This window comes from Stegostoma tigrinum, chromosome 19 (genome assembly GCF_030684315.1).
Source record: "Stegostoma tigrinum isolate sSteTig4 chromosome 19, sSteTig4.hap1, whole genome shotgun sequence".
NCBI lineage: Eukaryota > Metazoa > Chordata > Chondrichthyes > Orectolobiformes > Stegostomatidae > Stegostoma > Stegostoma tigrinum.
In genome coordinates, this window is record NC_081372.1 from 40,327,144 (window position 1) to 40,345,889 (window position 18,746).

At 40.3% G+C, this 18,746-nt stretch overlaps 1 protein-coding gene across 1 annotated transcript in view; it reads left to right on the plus strand.

Moving 5' to 3' along the window:
* LOC125461349 (tyrosine-protein phosphatase non-receptor type 1-like) overlaps window positions 1–18,746 on the plus strand; it is a 104,568-nt gene that overhangs the window by 76,034 nt on the left and 9,788 nt on the right. Inside the window, exons 4-8 of the mRNA XM_048550029.2 lie at window positions 3,379–3,477; window positions 7,798–7,935; window positions 9,183–9,392; window positions 10,354–10,515; window positions 15,699–15,916. Coding sequence (XP_048405986.1) covers window positions 3,379–3,477; window positions 7,798–7,935; window positions 9,183–9,392; window positions 10,354–10,515; window positions 15,699–15,916 — 827 coding nt within the window. The remainder of the gene's footprint in view (window positions 1–3,378; window positions 3,478–7,797; window positions 7,936–9,182; window positions 9,393–10,353; window positions 10,516–15,698; window positions 15,917–18,746) is intronic.

Below are 18,746 nucleotides of genomic sequence, written 5' to 3' on the forward strand. Positions count from 1 at the left end.
AATTACAAAACTCTCTTCTGACTATAGCTAAATCTGTATTTTGCAAAGAGTACGTAATTTCAATTTTTGGAATTCAGTGGCGCTTGTTATGGAAGTAGTTATTGTGTACTTGTAGCAGTTGTACATTAAACATGGGCAGATATTTGTGCTATCAAACTGTTTCCAATATTTCAAAATGAAAACTTCTTGCTTTTCTGAACAATGAAGTATGCCTTTTAAATTTCCTGTAAACGGAATATAATTTAGACATTAGAAATTCATGTTGCGTTAAATCACATTGATTTTTGTACCATGACCTAAGCCATTAACTCTTGCAGAAGTGAATTGGAAACATGTGACACATTATAAACTCCCCCAGTATATAGTAAAGTCAAACTTCCACTCTTTGTTCCAATGCTAACCATAAATATGCAGCAAAGTTAGTTTATCAGCTTCCAGTTTTGCCACCTCCCGGTGCAGGTGGGATTTACAGTTAGACTTTCTAGTCCAGAGTATGGACACTTCCACTGTGCCAAAAAACCCCATCCCCTCCAAACTTATTCTGAGCATAGTTTAGGGGACATGCATTTATATAGTGCATTTCATAACCTTAAAATATAAAGCACATTGATACCAATTAATATATACTTTTTGAAGAGACCCCTTTGTCCTGTTCCAATGCTGTCCTTCCACTTGGACCCCTTCCCTCTGGCCTTTTACCTGCAATCGTTGTTCATTGAGAACTGTCAACGTAATATTGATTGCCTCAATTTCCATGCCGCCCGCCCCAACCCAATCCAACCCATCTCCCTCTGAACTGACTGAACTCCATGCACTTGGATCTAACCCTGACTTTGTTATTAAGCCTACTGATAAGGGTGATGCTGTTGTAGTCTGGCATACTGACATCTACATTGTAGAGGCTGAATGCCGTCTCTGATACCACCTCCTCCTATCTTTCCCTGGACCATGACCCCACCACGATGCATCAGGCCATTGTACCGACAATCTTGTTTCATCTGGTGACCTGCCCTGCCACTGTTTCCAAGCTGATAGTCCCCAGCCCCGCACAGCTCACTTCCACCTCCTTCCAAAATTCCACAAATAGGACTGTCCAGGCAGACCCACTGTTACAGCCAGTTCCAGGCCCTCACAACTCATCTCTTCCTACCTTGATGCATTCTTCTCCCCGGCCCGATCCCTGCCCACCTGCATTGATCCCTCTGACACTTTAAGCCAGTTTCAAAACTTCCAGTTTGCAGGTTCCAGCAGCCTCCTGTTTACCACGGACATGCAACCACTTTACATGTCCATTCCCCACCAGGAGGGTGTTAGGGCTTACTGTTTCTTCCTGGACCAAAGACCTGAACTGTCCCCACCCACCACTTCACTCGTCCGCTTGGCCCAACTCCTCATCACCCTCGACAACTTCTCTTTTAAGTCCTGTCATTTTCTTCAGGTCAATGGGGTGGCCATAGGTACCCACATGGGCCCTAGTTATACCTGTCTGTTCATGGGGTACGTGGAACGTTCCTTTTTACAGTCATGTTCTGGCCCCCACCCACAACTGGTTTTCCGATGTACCAATGATATCATGGGTGCCAATTCCCTCTCATCGGGCATTTGAAAAGTTCATCAATTTTGCATCCAATTTTCACCCTGCCCCCTCTTTCTCTGTCTCTGATTCCTCCCTTCCCTTCGACATCTCCTGTTTCCATTTCTGGGCATAGCCCGGCCACTGATATCCACTACAAACCCACTGACTCGCGCAGCTACCAAGACTGTACATCTTCGCTTCTGTTTCCTGTTAAAGACTCCATCCCATTTTCTCAGTTCCTTTGTCTCCATTGCATATGTTCAGATGAGACCAACTCTGACAAAGGAGCCTCTGAAATGTCCACCTTTTTCCTCAACCGAGGATTCCCCAGCACTGTTGTCAACAGGGCCCTCAACTGGGTCTGACTCATGTCCTGCACTTCCGTCCCACCCCCTCTCTTCCCTTCTGCAACAATGATAGGGTTCCCTTCGTCCTTACCTACCAACCACGTGCATCCACGTTCGGAAGATCATCAGACACCATTTCCGCCACCGCCAGCAAGATGCCACCACCAGACACACATTCCCCTCCCTTCCCTTGTCCGCCTTCCACGGGGACTGATCCCTCCTGGGCATCCGGGTTCACTCTTACATCTACGATCTGCTCGCAAAAAAGACCCTGAGTTATCTGTTGCCTGCCACTATAACACATCACCTTTTCCCTGGTCAACATCTGTATTTCTGGCTTGCTGCAGCGTTCCAGAAAAGCTCAACGCAAGTTGGAAGAGCAACACCTCACTTTCTGCTTGAGGACCCTGCAGCCCTCTACGCTCAACATAGAGTTCGATAATTTTATGGCCTAACTCTGCCATGTCTGAGCCCTCTGCCCCACACACCAGGCTTGTTACCACATAGCCTGCCTCTACCAATTGATAGTCACTAAGAGTGCCCATTCACAACTGTTTTCCCTCCTAGCCAGATTGTTATCAATTCCTTTGTCTATCCATTTGCTCTTCTTTCTGTTCGAGCTGTATCATATCACTTATTCCTTACCCCCTTCCCCCTCCCTATTTTCTGCAGATGTTGTTCCAGCTGCCATCATTTCTAAGGAAGGTTCACCAGGTCCAAAACGTTAATTCTGACTCTTTGTTCACAGATGCTGCCATACTTCTGAGCTTTTCCAGCAACTTCTGTTTTTGTTCCTGAATTACAGCATCCCCAGTACTTTCGGTTTTTATTTTTTGAAGAGTGGTCTGATGTAATGTAGTAAAATGTGATAGCCAGTTTGAAAACAGCAAGATTTTTCAAACAGCAATAACATATGTAATGAGGTATTTTCTTATAGTGAACTTGACTGATGGGTAAGTACTAGCCAGGACACTGGATGAACTCCTCGGCCCTTGTTAGAATAATGAGATCAGTAGTGAATAGAATGCTATATCTTAGATGCCCTTGTTAAAGGGAAGGCAAATCTTAGATTAAATAACACATTTAAAAGCAGCTCACCACTGAGTACTGTGCTGATATGCCAGACTGGATTTTATGTTCTGGAGTGGGCCTCCAACGTGTGGTTTCTGACCGAGGTGAAATGAACCTGTGAGACAACCTGAAATGTACTGTTGAAACTTCCAAATCTCTGGAGCCTGCTAATCCAAAGAATTATGTGAGAAGTTAGCAACTTTGTGATTTGGATAACTTAATTTTCCTAGATTTTGTGTTACATGCCAGCATGCAAAATTAATGTTTAATGTTAATTTCTTTAAAAAAAAACCTGCTTTCTCTCACAGATACTGTCAGACCTGCCGAGTTTCTTCCAGCAATTTCTGTTTTTGTTCCTAATGAATGTTTGCTTTGGGTTTACAGGGACCTCTTCCAAATACTTGTGGTCATTTCTGGGAAATGGTTTGGGAGCAGAAATCTCGGGGCGTTGTCATGCTCAACAGAGTGATCGAAAAGGGATCAGTAAGTAGTTGAATATATTACCATTCATCCTTCTGAGTCATTGCGCAGAGCTGTTGAAACTGTCAATCTGCCGTCAAAATGGCATGTAATAGATTTTATCGTCTTTGGAAGTAATTAGGATTGTAAATCAAATTCATCTAAAGATGTGCAGGCTAGGTGAATTGGCCATGCTAAATTGCCGATAGTGTGTGGGGATGAGTCTGGGTGGGATATTCAGGGTCGGTGTGGACTTGTTGGGCCAAAGCGCCTGTTTCCAAACTGTAGGGATTGTAAGATTCCATTAGATCATGATGCCAGCAGTGATCAATTTTCATTGAAGATGGGGATCATAAGTAAAGAACTTAGCTACTTTTGTAGACCTTGTTGTTTTCGTAGACCGCAATACAGAATTTAGTTGTGTAATCAATATTTGTCCTCCCTTGACACAAAAAATAGTCTTTTGGAAGTACTGAACTGCAAATTGCTTAATAAAAAGACCCATTAAATCAAAACTTTTCATCTTGCTATCATCATTACGGTCACATGATTAATCGGTATAAAGGAGAGCAATGGTTACTGAGAGTACTGTATAAGAAGTGTATATATTGGCTGGCAAATGGACCCTGATGGGTAAAGCCATAGTTATGATGAATAAAGCATTAGATGATGCCTGCCAGGTAACAGCCATGCTTTACTTAATTTTAAATCAGGCAGGTTAACATTGATTTATCAAGACATTGCCCTAGAGAATCGAACAGGTAATGGCTGTTGCCTATTTTAGGTTGAAACTGACACAATACATGTATGCATTCTGTCTGCAAAGAAAAGGACCACTTGTGCAGATACATGCAGCTTTCCAGTATGCAGAATGTGAAACACTGCAAACCTGCTAATCATACTTTTAGTATAGTTATCCTCATACTTTGGCTGCCATTTGCTAAATAATCCCATGTAGTATCTAATGTCAGAAACTGAGTTTCGAGTTACGCAATTTCGTGTTGGTTGGGTTCGGTCAGTACCTTGTTTTTGTTGCAAAACAGGGCAGGCAAATGCTGTTTGATATGAACCAACAGTCTGGCGGGGGCGGGGTGGGGTGGGCCTATGCCCTATATATCCATATCCCTCGAACTTATTGGTATTAAAAAAATCGTATTAATTTCTGTCTTTAACATGATCAGGCTGTGTGGGCTAGAAAAACTATTAAGCGCTTTACGTCAAACGTTTCAGATGGAATGTTTTAATGTTCTTTTCCAACCTCTGTTTAAAATAAAATCTATTTTTGGAAAGTCATTGGCTCAGAAGGTGGCCATTTAGACTATCTACTCCATGCCTACTTTCTGTGGAGCAATCCAGACAGTTCCAATTGTATTGTCTGCAATTTGTATTTCCCTTAATACCCCAAGTTTAAAAACATCTGTTGCAATTATTCACTGATCTAAAATTAATCCAAGCGGTCACCACTGTTTATGTCATTTGCCCTATTTCTTTGTTCTTCGGACCATTTTGAATGCAAGCTCCCACATTTTGTAGTAATGTGCAACTTAGATATATTAAGAGCCTTCTATTACTGCCAAAATAGTTTTGGTTATGCAACTGCTGTATTTACTTTATCAAAGGATTATACTAAACTTGTTTTAATTTGTTGGACTTTAACTGTCTGATTGTTGGCTTTAATTTGCTGTTGCTCCTAAAACATCCATTCCGTTCCTTGTCTTGATCTCTACAAAAGTACTTCATGTTGGTATAAGGCTTGCTTGTCTGCAGTTGTGTGGTATGTTTCTTTTGCTGTGTTATATTTTCTAATCAGCCTGTTCGGAAATGTTAGAACACACCCCTGTAGCCGTTGGGACTTGAGCCCAGGTCTCCTGGCCCAAAGGCACAGTACCCTTACGTTGGTAATAGTCGATTGTCATACCTGCTTGGTAGTCAAATATTTAAAAAATTATGGTCTGCATCTCTCTTTCCAAGCTGATTTCTCAGCAGTGCAGGACTTATGCTGTCAGGGGTTGGTGCTATTTTTGTACTTGAGTTCCAAGAGTGTTTTCCTCACTTTCTACAACTTGTTTTCTTTTGCACAATTGGCCATCAGCTGTTCTTGCCAACTCCCATCTCTAGTTTTTAATAAAGCAGAAATTGCTGGAAAGACTCAGCAGGTCTTAGTGTCTGGAGAGAAGAGAGTTCATGTTTCAGCTTCGATGATCCTTCTCAGAATTGATTGTAACTAGGTAAAAATACTAGAGAAAGGGACAGGGTAAAGAGTAAACAACAGGCGGAGATGGAGCCAACAGAGAGACAGACAGTTGGGCACACTAGGGAATGGGTAAAGGTCAGCCTGGGAGAATGAATAGCTGTGAACGGGGACAGTTAGTGGCTGACACTGGCTTGTTTGTGGCAACAGCCCATGTGATGACAAGGCTTGTTGTCTGGCGACTGGGGTAAGTAGATGCTCGGGGCCCCAAAATAATTGAACTTGAAATGGAGTCCAGAAGATTGCAGGAGAGATGATGTTTCAGACACTTGCAAGAAGTGCAATCCAGACAGGTGCTTGTGTTTTGCAGTTGGGTCTAAATTCATTTTAAAACATTGCGAACCCTAAAAAGTTACCTCACTGGATCAAAGAAGAAATTATAGATAAGGTGTAATGAAACCCCATAGTTTGAGGGCAACCATGGCAAACGTCGTCTTCATGGAGATGGGTGGAGCTTACTGAGATTTTTCTGGTTACTATTTCTCTGAATGCTTTTATGGAAAGAGTTAGTTGCACTTTGGAACTGATTTTGGTTTGCACTTTACCAAGAGAGGGCTTTGCTTCTTCCAAAAAAACACTGATAATTGGGTTAACCTGAATTCTAGATTTTTTAATCAACCTATTCAAACATATTTAAAAAGTCCTCTAGAACAAGTGAGACTTGAACCACACTTTCTGGTCTAGAGGTAGGGATGCTACCTCTGTGCTACAAGACCCCTAAAAAGTTGATTATCTGTCATGATGGGATTCAAACATGTCCCCAGACCCATTAGCTTGGGTCTTCTACATTACCAATCCAGTTATATTACCATTTTGCCACCATTTCTCCACCTGCATCGTGAGCTGAGTAAAACCTCAACCACTATATTTCTTTGCATGGAAGGCAGCTGTCATCTCTCTTTGATTCTTGAAGGTATGGAAGCTGGAAGTTGCCTAGTTTGGAGATGGTGGGAGAATTTCTTTTAAACCTCAAGCGTTGTCTTGCAATTTAAAGTAGCCAGCTGAATTAGCGTGGAAGTATTGAAAAATAACAAGAATCAGGGCTGAGGCATTCACAGTCATGAGAGAGTAAAGAGACAACTGGAACTCAGAAGAAAATTTTCACATGACTGTGGCATATTTATGGTTCTGAGGAAGGGCCACTGGACCCAAAGCATTAACGATTTTTTCTTCACAGATGCTGCCAGACCTGCTGAGCTTTTCCAGCAACTTCTGTTTTTGTTCCTGATTTACAGCATCCGCAGTTCTTTCGGTTTTTACTGCGTATTTATGGTAGTTTGCTACAGAAGTCAATACTTTAATGTTTAAGAGCATTCTTGGAGAAAGAAAAACATACACCTGAGGGCATGGGTAAAGTTGGTATAAGTTCTAGTCTTAATTGTATTTGTTTTAAGTTTATTATATATATAAAACTTTGTTTTTAAAAGAAGCAAAATTTTGTGTATAATTATCAGTTAAAACAAGGTATTCAGATTTTAAATATTAGCAGTTCTTAACTTGATTCACAGCCTATTCATCTATGAAAAACTAATGCAAATGCTTTACTTACCTCAGTGAATTTTTCCATTTTTCTTAGCTCAGTGAAATTTACATAATCTCTCACCAAATGTGACACTTCCTCACTATAACTTGTTAGAACTGTCGTCTTTTTAAATGTGAACCTGATTATTAAAACCTTTGCCTATTTAAATATGAGATAGCGAGAACTGCAGATGCTGGAGTCAGAGATAACAAAGTGTGGAGCTGGAGGAACACAGCAGGCCAGGCAGCATCAGAGAAACAGGAAAGTTGATGCTTTGGGTTAGGACCCTTCTTCAGAAACGCCTTTTTAAATATAATGCTTTGTTTTTTATTGTGCTATTACTTTTGTGTGTTTTAAGATGTAACTAGATAGAAAGTTTAGGCATGTTTTATTTCTATTAATCTGCAAAGTTACTATCTAGCCAGAAGTAACTTCATTAAATATTATTTCAGTAACAGGAATATCTTTTTAGTATATAATAAGTAGAGTTGGTTCTTCTTTTAGTTGCAGAAAACACTCATTAGTACAAGATGAATGCCATTTTTTTTTAAAACGTTCCTATCAATTCTAGGTAAAATGTGCAAAGTACTGGCCAAGTAAAGAAGAGGGGGAAATGACGTTCACAGACACAAAATTCAAGTTAACTTTAATTTCTGAAGATGTGAAATCATACTATACAGTACGACAATTGGAAGTGGAAAACCTCGCAGTAAGTACTTTAGCCTGAATTTTTATCTGACGAAATATAGAACCCAAACATGGATACTGATTTCCACCAGGAAAACACCAGGACAGATCCCTTGGGCGCACCACTTGTTACATGTTGTCAACCCGAAAAAGACATATTTACTTTTACCCTTTACTTCCTGTTAACAAACCAGTCTACTATCCATGCCAATACGTTACACCTTCTATGAGATTTTACTTTCTACAATAACTTTTTGTGGTACTTTATCAAATGCTTTCTGGGGATCGAAGTACGGCACAGTGTTTCATTTGATTCCTCTTTATCCACATCATGTGCATGCCTGCTGAAAGGACTCCAATTGATTGGTCAAATATGATTTCTCCTCCACAAAACCAGGTTTAGGTTGACTTGAACCTATTCGAGTTCCCTGCAGTAATTTAAATAACATTTTCTAATACTGTCCGTCAGATAGAATGTTAAGCTAATTGCCCAATAGTTTTCTGCTTTCAGATTTCCTTCCAAATAGGGTGTTACATTCTGTATCTTCAATCTAATGGATCCATTCCTGAATCAGAAGAATTTTGACAATTAAAACCAATGCATCAACGTGCTACGTTTTTTAAGACAGGAGGATGTAGTCCGTCATGAAATGTCCTCTTGATCCACAGCATCAACAATTTACTCATACCACTTCTCTGGTTATAATTTTACTGAATTCCTCCGTCCCTACTATTTCTTGATTTATCATAGCTCATTGATGTAACTTATACCTGTTATGGTGAAGACTAACACAAAATAAGGTTTCAATTCCAGTTATCACTGTGCCCTTTTAGAGGGGTTGTTTTTTTATTTATTTATTTTCTTATTTATATCCCACCCTACCATGTATTTACTGTTGGGGGCCAATACACTGCCCCCAAAAGTGACTTCTTGCGTTTATCATTTCTCATTTCCATCCTGACTGCAATTATTTCCAAAACTGTAATGATTAATGTTGTTGAAAATATTTAAGCTAAAGCTTGTGGTTTATATATTAAGCATTGTCTGTTAACTTCTAAAAGTTCTCATAAGATACACCACCAGTTTATATTAGTCAGCTTGCTGATGTTCCTCGTTCCTTCTAAGTTCTGTTAGTGTCAATTGAATTTCAGATGACTAAAATTGCAAGCAAAAATTGTGTTTTGGAAGATGTATTAAGGGCTTAAAGATTTTAATAGAAAACATATCATGTACATTGACATATATTCTTTTGTTATCACTCTGTCTAGACCAAAGAAACCAGGGAAATATTGCACTTTCATTATACCACATGGCCTGATTTTGGAGTACCAGAATCACCCGCTTCATTCCTTAACTTCCTTTTCAAAGTGAGGGAATCCGGCTCATTAAATCCAGAGTACGGACCTATAATGGTTCATTGCAGTGCAGGGATAGGACGATCTGGCACCTTTTCTTTGGTCGATACTTGCCTCCTTCTGGTAAGTGAATTTTGATATTTTGTGTAGATCCCTGACAGAATTTAAGGATAGGTTTAAAAATCGTGCTTTTCAATAAGAAATGACACATTATGACTATAAGCGTGGAAGGAAAATTATTTGTTAAATTACATACTTTTCTTTTTGGACACAATTCTCAAGACAAAACAAAACAGCATATTACCTATCTGCACATTATAACCAAGACTGCTGCATACTTTTCTGATCATCATCAACCAAGAAAGTCTAAAGAAACTAGAGAGAAAATAAGGAGAAAAACAACTTGAGTACAATTCACATTAAAAAACTTCATTGCTGTTTGAGAGCCTATCTTGACTAAAGGAAATTCATTTGTGTTAATTTCTGAATAGCCTCTGAAGAAAATATTGCCACAAGCTCCGTATTTTGCTTAGTAAATATTTGTGACAAGGCTATCAGTCCAGCAATCAATTGTTAGTAGAGAAAACAGCATTTTTTTTGTTAAATTGATGCACAGCCTAAAATTTATAACCTTTTCACTGCTACTAATTTGCTCCTGGTATTTACAACTAAAATTACAACTAAGGTTCCACAGGTTATGCTAGCAGGCTTGAAGCAAGCTGTCTTTTATGGCCAGCATCATTATCTCACTCCACATTCCAGACCATGATTTGCTGTCAATTCAGTTAATACATAAATGAAAATATCTAAGGATCAAATTCTAAAAAATCTAATCCTTATAGGACAACGATCAATATAGTAGATATACATTGTATAACTATTGGCCACCGGGACATTCACTTTCTTCACTTGCACCTCACCACACAGACACATTGACTCTTCAATCCATTTGTATCAGTGTGTGCACAAACTGTAACAAGAATTAAGGATACTTCATCCCAAAATGCTCAAATGAAACTAATTGGAACTGTATAACTGAACTGTGATTATCTTAATTTAATCCCAATGTGTGACTCATTGGCAGATGGACAAGCGGAAAGATCCTTTGTCTGTGAATATTAAGGAAGTTTTATTAGAAATGAGAAAATATCGTATGGGTCTCATTCAAACAGCTGATCAAATGCGTTTCTCCTATATGGCTATTATTGAAGGGGCCAAATTCATTATGGGAGACTCCTCTGTACAAGTAAGTACTTCCGTATGTTTAATTGATTTTGATCGTCAAGTGAACCTTACAACAGGATATGTTACAGCACTTTACATGCAGCAAAATGTTTTTTGAACTGTTACACAGACAAAACAGCCAGCTTGTGCACCTCAGGGTGCCACTAACATCAGGTTAGATCATTGACTATTTTAGTTGTTAGATGACGGGTCAATTATGCCAGCTGGTTGACTTTAGAAGTGTGGTGGAACCTTAGGTACATATGATGATGTTTCTCTGGTGAACAGAAAGGGCATTACCTCCAGTGTTGCATTCCCTTAAGTTATTATCATGTGTGCTTGAGTCTGTAGTGAAGCCTGACTGTAGCAATCTGATGCTTAGAGAAGAATTTATCATTGGTTTCCAAAGCAAATGTACCAGTAAAATAAACAAAATTAAAACTTAACTGTTAATACATAATTTACTTCTCTATGAATGATAACTGGGCTTTCAACAGTCTAGACAAATGCATTTAAATTGCATTGCAAAGTAATAGCCTTAAAGCCCATTATTAAGTACTTTATCTAGGTGACAAAACTTTTCGACAAAGGACCCACTTAAGGCGAGGGCCTGGCTAGACTATTAATCCAGGAACTCGGCTATTGTTTTGGGGACCCAGGTTCAATTCCTGCCATGACAGATGGTGGAATTTGAATGTAATAAATAAAAAATCTGGAATTAAGAATCTACTGATGACCATGAAATCATTGCCAATTGTTGGAAAAGCCTGCCTGGTTCACCAATGTCCTCAGGGAAGGAAATCTGCTATCCTCACCTGATCTAGTCTACATGTGACTCCAGACGCATGGCAGTGTAGTTGACTCTCAGATGCCCTCTGAAATGGCCTACCAAGTCATTCAGTCGTACCAATCACTACAAAGTCTGGAAGAAATGAAACTGGATGAATCATCAGGCATCAGCTTAGGCATTGGAAAAGACAATGGCAGAAACAGCCCTGTCAACCCTGCAAAGTTCTCCTTACTGACATTTGGGGGCTAGTGCCAAAATTGGGAGAGCAGACTTGTCAGGCAGCAGCCTGACATAGTCATACTCATGGAATCATACATTACAGACAATGACTCAGGCACCACCATCCCTGGATATGACCTATCCCACTGGCAGGACAGACCCAGCAGAGGTGGTGGCACAATGAAATACAGTTGGGAGGAATTGCTTTGGGATTCCTCAACGTTGACTCTAGACCCCATGAAATCTTGTGGCTTCAGATTAAACATTGGCAAGGAAGCCTCCTGTTGGTTACCACGTAGTGTCCTCCTTCAGCTGATGAATTGGTACTTCTCCACATTGCCTGCAGCAAGTGGTGAGGGAGCCACAAGAGGGAAAGCCTACTTGTTCTCCTTATCAACCTGCTAGCTGCGGATGTGTCTGCCTGTGACAGTAATGGTGAGAGCAGCCGCCACACAGATCTTGTGAAGACGAAGTTCCACCTTCACATTGAGAATAACCTCCATGTTATGTGGCATTATCATTGTGCTAAATGATACAGACTTTGAACAGATCTGGCAGCTCAATACTGGGCATCCATGAGGCATTGTGGGCCATCGACCACAGCAGAATTGTACTCCACAATCTCTGAAACCTCATGGCTCGGCATATCTCCCATTCAACAATTACCATCAAGACAGGGATTCACCCTGATTTGATGGAAAGTGCAGGAGGACATGTCAGGAGCAGCACCAGGCATACCTGAAGATGAGGTGTCAACTTGGTGAAGCCACCAAACAGGACTACTTGCATGCCAAATACCATAGGCAGCAAGTGATAGACAGACCTAAGCAATCCCACAACCAAAGGATCAGATCTAAGCTCTGGAAATGGCAGGACTGCAGTCATGAATAGTGATGAATGATTGAACACCTCACTGAAGGAGGAGGCTCCGCAAATATCACCATGCTCAGTGTTGGAAGAGCCCAGCACGTCAGTGCAAAAGATAAAGTTGAAGCTTTTGCAGCGACCTTCAGCCGAAAGTGTCATGTAGATGATCCATCTCTGCTTCCTTAGCATTACAGATACCAGTTCAATCAATTCAGTTGACTCCATGTGATATCAAGAAATTGTTGAAGACCCTGGATATTGCAAAGGCTATGGACCCTGATAACATTCCGACAATAGTACTGAAGACTTATGCTACAGAACTTGCTGCTCCCCTAGCCAACCTCTTCCAGTATAATTACAATACTGACATCTACCCGATAATGTGGAAAATGTACAGGTATATTCAGAACATTTAAAAAGCAGGACAAATCCAACCCTGTCAATTACCGACCCATCAGGCTACTCTCAGTCATCAGTAAAGTGTTGGAAGGTGCCATCGACAGTACTTTCAAGTAGCACTTGCTCAGCAGTAACCTGCTGAGAGATGTCTAGTTTAGGTTCTGCCAGGGCTATTCAGCCCCTAACCTCATTACAGCTTTGGTTCAAACATGGATAAAACACATGAATTCGAGAGGTGAGGTGAGAGTGACAGCCCTTGACATCAAGGCTGAATTTGATAAAGTGTGACTTCAAGGAGCCCTAGCAAAAATGGAATCACGAGGTATCAAGGGCACACAGTCTGGTTGGAGTCACCCCTGACATGTAGCAAGTTGGTTGTAGTTGTTGGAGATCAATCATCGCAGCTCCAGGGCATCTGTGCAGGAGATCCTCAGGGTAGTGTTTTAGGCCCAACCATCTTCAGCTGCTTCATCAGTGACCTTCCGTCCATCATGAAGCCACATCAGGGATGTTCGCCAATGATTGCAGTGTTCAGCACCACTCGGACTGCTTCAGTATCAGAGGAGTCACATGTTCAAATGCAACAAGATCTGGCCAATATCCAGGCTTGAGCTGACAAATGGCAAGTAATACTCACATCAGACAAATGTCAGGCGACGACCATCCACCAATAAAAGACAATCTAACTACTGCCCCTTGACATTAAATAGTGTTATTATAATTGAAAAGCCACCACCACACCCCCTCCCCAACTTAATCAATATCCTGGGGCATTAACATTAATCAGAAACTCACCTGGACTCGCTACATAAACATAGTGGTAACAAGAGCAGGCCAGGAGCTCGGAATACTGTGGCCAGTAACTCCTGAATCATGCCTTGTAGCTAGTGGACAGACTTTGGGGAAAATCAGGAATGTGATAGAATACTCCGCGCTTGCCTGGATGAAAGCAGCCCCAAGAACACTGCAGAAGCTTGGCACCATTCAGGACAAAGCAGCCCACTTGATTGGCACTATAACCAAAGCATTTACTGCCTCCTCCACCACTGACTCCCAGCAGCAATGTATACTATCTCCAAGATACAACCCAGGAATTCACCAAATAGCCTCAGTCAGCACCTTCCGAATCCTCAACCACTTCCATCTAGAAGGATGAGAGCAGCAGATACATGGGAACACCACCACTTTCAAGTTCCTCTCCAAGCTGCTCAACATCTTGACTTGGAAATACATTACTGTTTCTTCACTGTCGCTGAATCAAAATCCTGGAATTCCCTTCTAAGGGCATTGTGGATCAATCCGCAGCAGGTGGACTGCAGTGGTTCAAGACCGCAACTTACCACCACCAATTAGGGATGGATAATAAATGCTGGCCAGCTAGCGACACCCATATCCAGCAAATGAAAAAAAAATCTTTATGAAGCTATCCTATTTAGTAAAAGTAGTAGCAAGCCTCTGTCAGCATTTCCTTGTGTGATATGGAAGAGAAGACCCGTCAAGCGGTTTCAGATCCAACTAGAGTATAGAATTATCATACTTTTATTTTCTTTCTCCCTTCAACAGTTCTTAAAACAAGAATTGAACAGTTCAACTATTTTCCTCAGTAGCTCAATGAAGCACAATATCCATAACTTGACAAGAATTGCATCTAATATAACAGACTCACTTGAGGTATAGCGATGGTTGGCATAGGAAATGGAGCATTCATTTTGGTTTTGTGGAGTGTACTGATCTGAGCCTGCGGTAATATTGATATGGTACAATGTCAGTATTCTATTTAACTACAAGATGAGTGAGTGACTGAAAACTGTTTAGATAGACTGTAGGTTAGTTATCTGTGGTGTGGATGGAGCCTGCAGAAAAGGAAAGTCCTGAGTTTAATCCCTAGAGATTGTTCCGTTAGCTGGTCTCAGTTGAGCTATTAGTGGAATGACTAAAATTAGCTTTTGTATTGAAGAGAAATATCAACTGCTTCTGCATCTGATTCCTGTGCAGTGATCTCATCCTCTCAGAAACTCTGTGCCTGTAGATATTTAGGTAGCTCAGGATTATGCTGAACTGTGGTGTTCCTATTCTCTTACAGCCAGCTATCCACCTTTAAACTGCGGCTGAGGGGTGACTTTAAAGAAGTTTATAAAATCATGAAGGGCATGGATAGGGTGAATAGACCAGGCCTTTTCCCTAGGGCAGGGGAGTCCAGAACTAGAGGTCGTAGGTTTACAGTGAGAGGGGAAAGATTTAAAAGGGACTTGAGGGGCACCTTTTTCAGGCAAATAATGCTGCATGTATGGAATGATCTGCCAGAGGTGGTGGCGGAGGCTGGTAAAATTACAACGTGTAAAAGGCATCTGGTTAGGTATAAGAATAGGAAGGATTTAGTGGGATATGGGCCAAATGCTGGGAAATGGGACTAGAGTTCTTTAGGATAGCTGGTCGTCATGGACGAGTTGGACTGAAGGGTCTCCTTTGTATGCTGTATATCTGTCTCTAAGCATGGTTGGATTGTATCAAACATGAGATGGAGAGTGAAAATTAATTGAATGGTTACATAGAACATTACAGCACAGTACAGGCCCTTCGGCCCTCGATGTTGTGCCGACCTGTCATACCGATCTCAAGCCCATCTAACCTACACTATTCCATGTACGTCCATATGCTTATCCAATGATGACTCAAAATGTACCTAAAGTTTGTGAATCTACTACCGTTGCAGGCAAAGCGTTCCATTCCCCTACTACTCCGAGTAAAGAGACTACCTCTGACATCTGTCCTATATCTTTCACCCCTCAATTTAAAGTTATGCCCCCTCGTGCTCGCCGTCACCATCCTAGGAAAAAGGCTCTCCCTATCCACCCTATCTAACCCTCTGAGTTACCTTTTCTTAAAACCAGTTTGATTACCTTTTTAAAATCTTGTGTTCTTAATTTAAGGAACAGTGGAAAGAGCTTTCAAATGAAGATCTTGACCCACCTCCAGAGCATAGTCCTCCACCCCCACGGCCTCCGAAACGGACAACTGAGACACCAAATGGTAAAGCACCGGATCATAGAATGTCCTTTACTGACCCAAATGAAAGAACCTGTGAGAAGAAGCAGGAAGAAAGTCATGATCGTATAATGAATCAGCTTACCAGTTCAAGACCAGAAAGGTATTTGGAAAAGCTAATCTACTCAGACCGGTTTAAAACAATTTTAAAATTATTGAAGTAGATATGTTTTTATGTTCCTTAAGTCATTATTGTATGTTTGAATGCGTTCTGACATTACCATTGTTAAACTTGAAAGCTAGTATTTTTCAGAAGCAAATTGTTTAAATTTCATGATACATATTACATTAGCGCTAAATAAAAAGGAACTTCTGGAAGTGTGCTTTTGAAAATACTAACTAACCACTTCAGGTTTAGCCAATCATGAATCAACAACTCTCCATTGCAACAGTATTGTTTGAAAATCTTGGCTAAAGTTAAGCTGTAAGCAATTAGATTTTTGAAAGTTAGTAAAGCTATATATTGTATTTGACTCGTAACATAAAAGCATTCAATAAACAGTAATTAAAAGGAAAATGATTTAATCTTTTATACAGCTTTCTTAAATCAAAATTTGAACTTCTTATTCCACCTGAGAAAGTAAAATTAATTTACTTTTTATCAAGGAAATTTTAGCTCAGGCTGCAGCCGCCTTAAAATGGGATTGGCCTGACTGTACAAAATCCTTTTGCATATTTATCATTAACCAAAAATTGTAGGATTTGTTATTGTTTTGTGGTGGCGATAGGGTCTTGGTGCGATTAATCAGCAGCAGCTTGAAGTGAGGTTTTAAAAAACAATGTGTCTCTTCTTTTTACTCACCTATTCTTTTTACTCACCAAATTATAAAAATTGCTACAGTGGTCAGATAGTGGTCATGTCAGTTGACTAGTAATCTAGACGTCAAGGCTAATGCTTTGCAGCATGGGGTCAAATCCCACAATAACAAATAGAAATTAAAATGCAATTAATAAATCTACAGTGTAAAGCTAGTTTCAGTAGCAATTGCCATGAAGCTGTCATTTGTGAAAACAGTCTGGTGCGCAATGTTCTTTTTAGGTAATAAAATCTGCCATCCTTAGCTGTTGTGACCTACATTTAACTTGAGACCAGTAGCAATGTGGATGACTGTTAAATGGCTTAGTGAGCCACACAGTTCTGCAATTCTGGATGATCAACAAATGCCTTGTGTGCGATGTCAAATCCCATGACAGAATCAAGACAAAGGTTGAAAGTTTACTTAACGTTATTCCTAATGTTCCAATATATTTGTCCAGTGTGTAAACGAATCATGCTGACCAAGACATATGCAAGTTGCATGCTCAATCTGCACTGATTCTGGTGTCACAATGAAGGGTGCACTCCAATTGGTTGTAAGGATAAAGTTTTAAAAAAAGGGGAAACATTTGTCCTGCACGTGCTCTGGATTATTATTCAGCAGTCCCTTCAGAAATACAATTGTGTGCCAACAGTGGGTAATAAAATTGGGCGTGGCTGTGATGCCCCAATGAAGGCATAATGACTACAGGGATACCAGGCATACAGTCATCTCCACCTCTTTCATTGTCAAGATGATTGTGCAGCTCACTGCCCTACCAATTAAGGGCCATCTTTCTTCAACATTTGCTGCTGATAATGTAAACAGTGGGACAACAAGCAGCAAATAGGAGAAAACCCTGCTTTGATTGGAAGAAGTGTCTCCTTGCAGAATCTTTTGTATGTACTTAGCCGCATATGGACTACCAGCCTTGGGTTCCATTGAAATTCTTTGAATTACAGTCTAGGCAAAAGGCCACCTATTGGATCAGCTTGCAAAGCTACATGCTTTCTCTTCCTACCTTGCTCTGCTGTCTGGCATTAACAAGTTTGTGCAAAAGGCATGAGTATGTCCTTCACTCAACCATGTCACTCATTGTTGGCATAGCAACTAATCAGTATTAAACGTTGCCAGAAGAAATGAATCCGCACCTGATCTGAAAGTTGATGGCCCTATATGAATACAACTGGTTAGAGTTCTCCTTGTTGAATGCACGTTCCCTGTGATTTTAAAAAAAAAGTTATGTGAAGCATTAAGCCCTTGAATGGCAGTTGTAGCATTAAAGCAATATAATGTACTGATGAAGTGTTCAATCTACTTCTGGAAGATTCTTGGTGCTTGTGGGCTAATGCAGTCACCAGTAAGGCATCTGGCATAATTTGTAGCTGAAATATACATGCTTGCTTGCTTAGGGTGCTTTTTTAGCTAAATTTCCCCTAATGTTTCTTTCTGCTGCACAGATCTCCAAGGTCCATATGTGGCAGCAACTTCCATAAGTAGAAGTCAATGCAAGGGAACATTAACTCCAAAATCCCTCAGTACACAAAAACAAGTACTGTGCATCCGTATCTGGTGAAAAATTATTTAACTATACTTCTAACATGAAAAATTCAAAACCTTTTAAAACTAATTTGTATATCCTCTTGCGGATGTGTTCTGGTAGTGTCGACTCACCATGACATATTTATCATAATTAAATAATTTGTGGAATTTTGTAACAAACATTTTGGGGGTAAAGAACAATAAGAAATGTACACATGCATGTTATTTATATTTTTCACAAATACAATTTGTTAAGATGGTTCTGTGACAGTCTTCTCTCTGCAGACTAAAGATACTTTCGGTTTTGAGATGAAAGTTACAGGAAGAGAATATATATATATGCACTTCTGTTGACATAGTGTTCCATTGTTAATTATTTGAGCAGCTGTATTTAATTCGGAAGGCATAGCTGATGAAGCACATTGAGCAGTGATCCTGCTGTACCTCACTGGGTAGATGACTCACCTGAGTTTGACGGCTGTGAGTTCAAGCCCCTCTCTGGAGACATAAAGCACAAAATCTAGGCTGATGCTCATGTTTTCTGTGTTGCAATAGTAACTACACTTCAAAAAGAAAACTTTTGTTATGAAATGC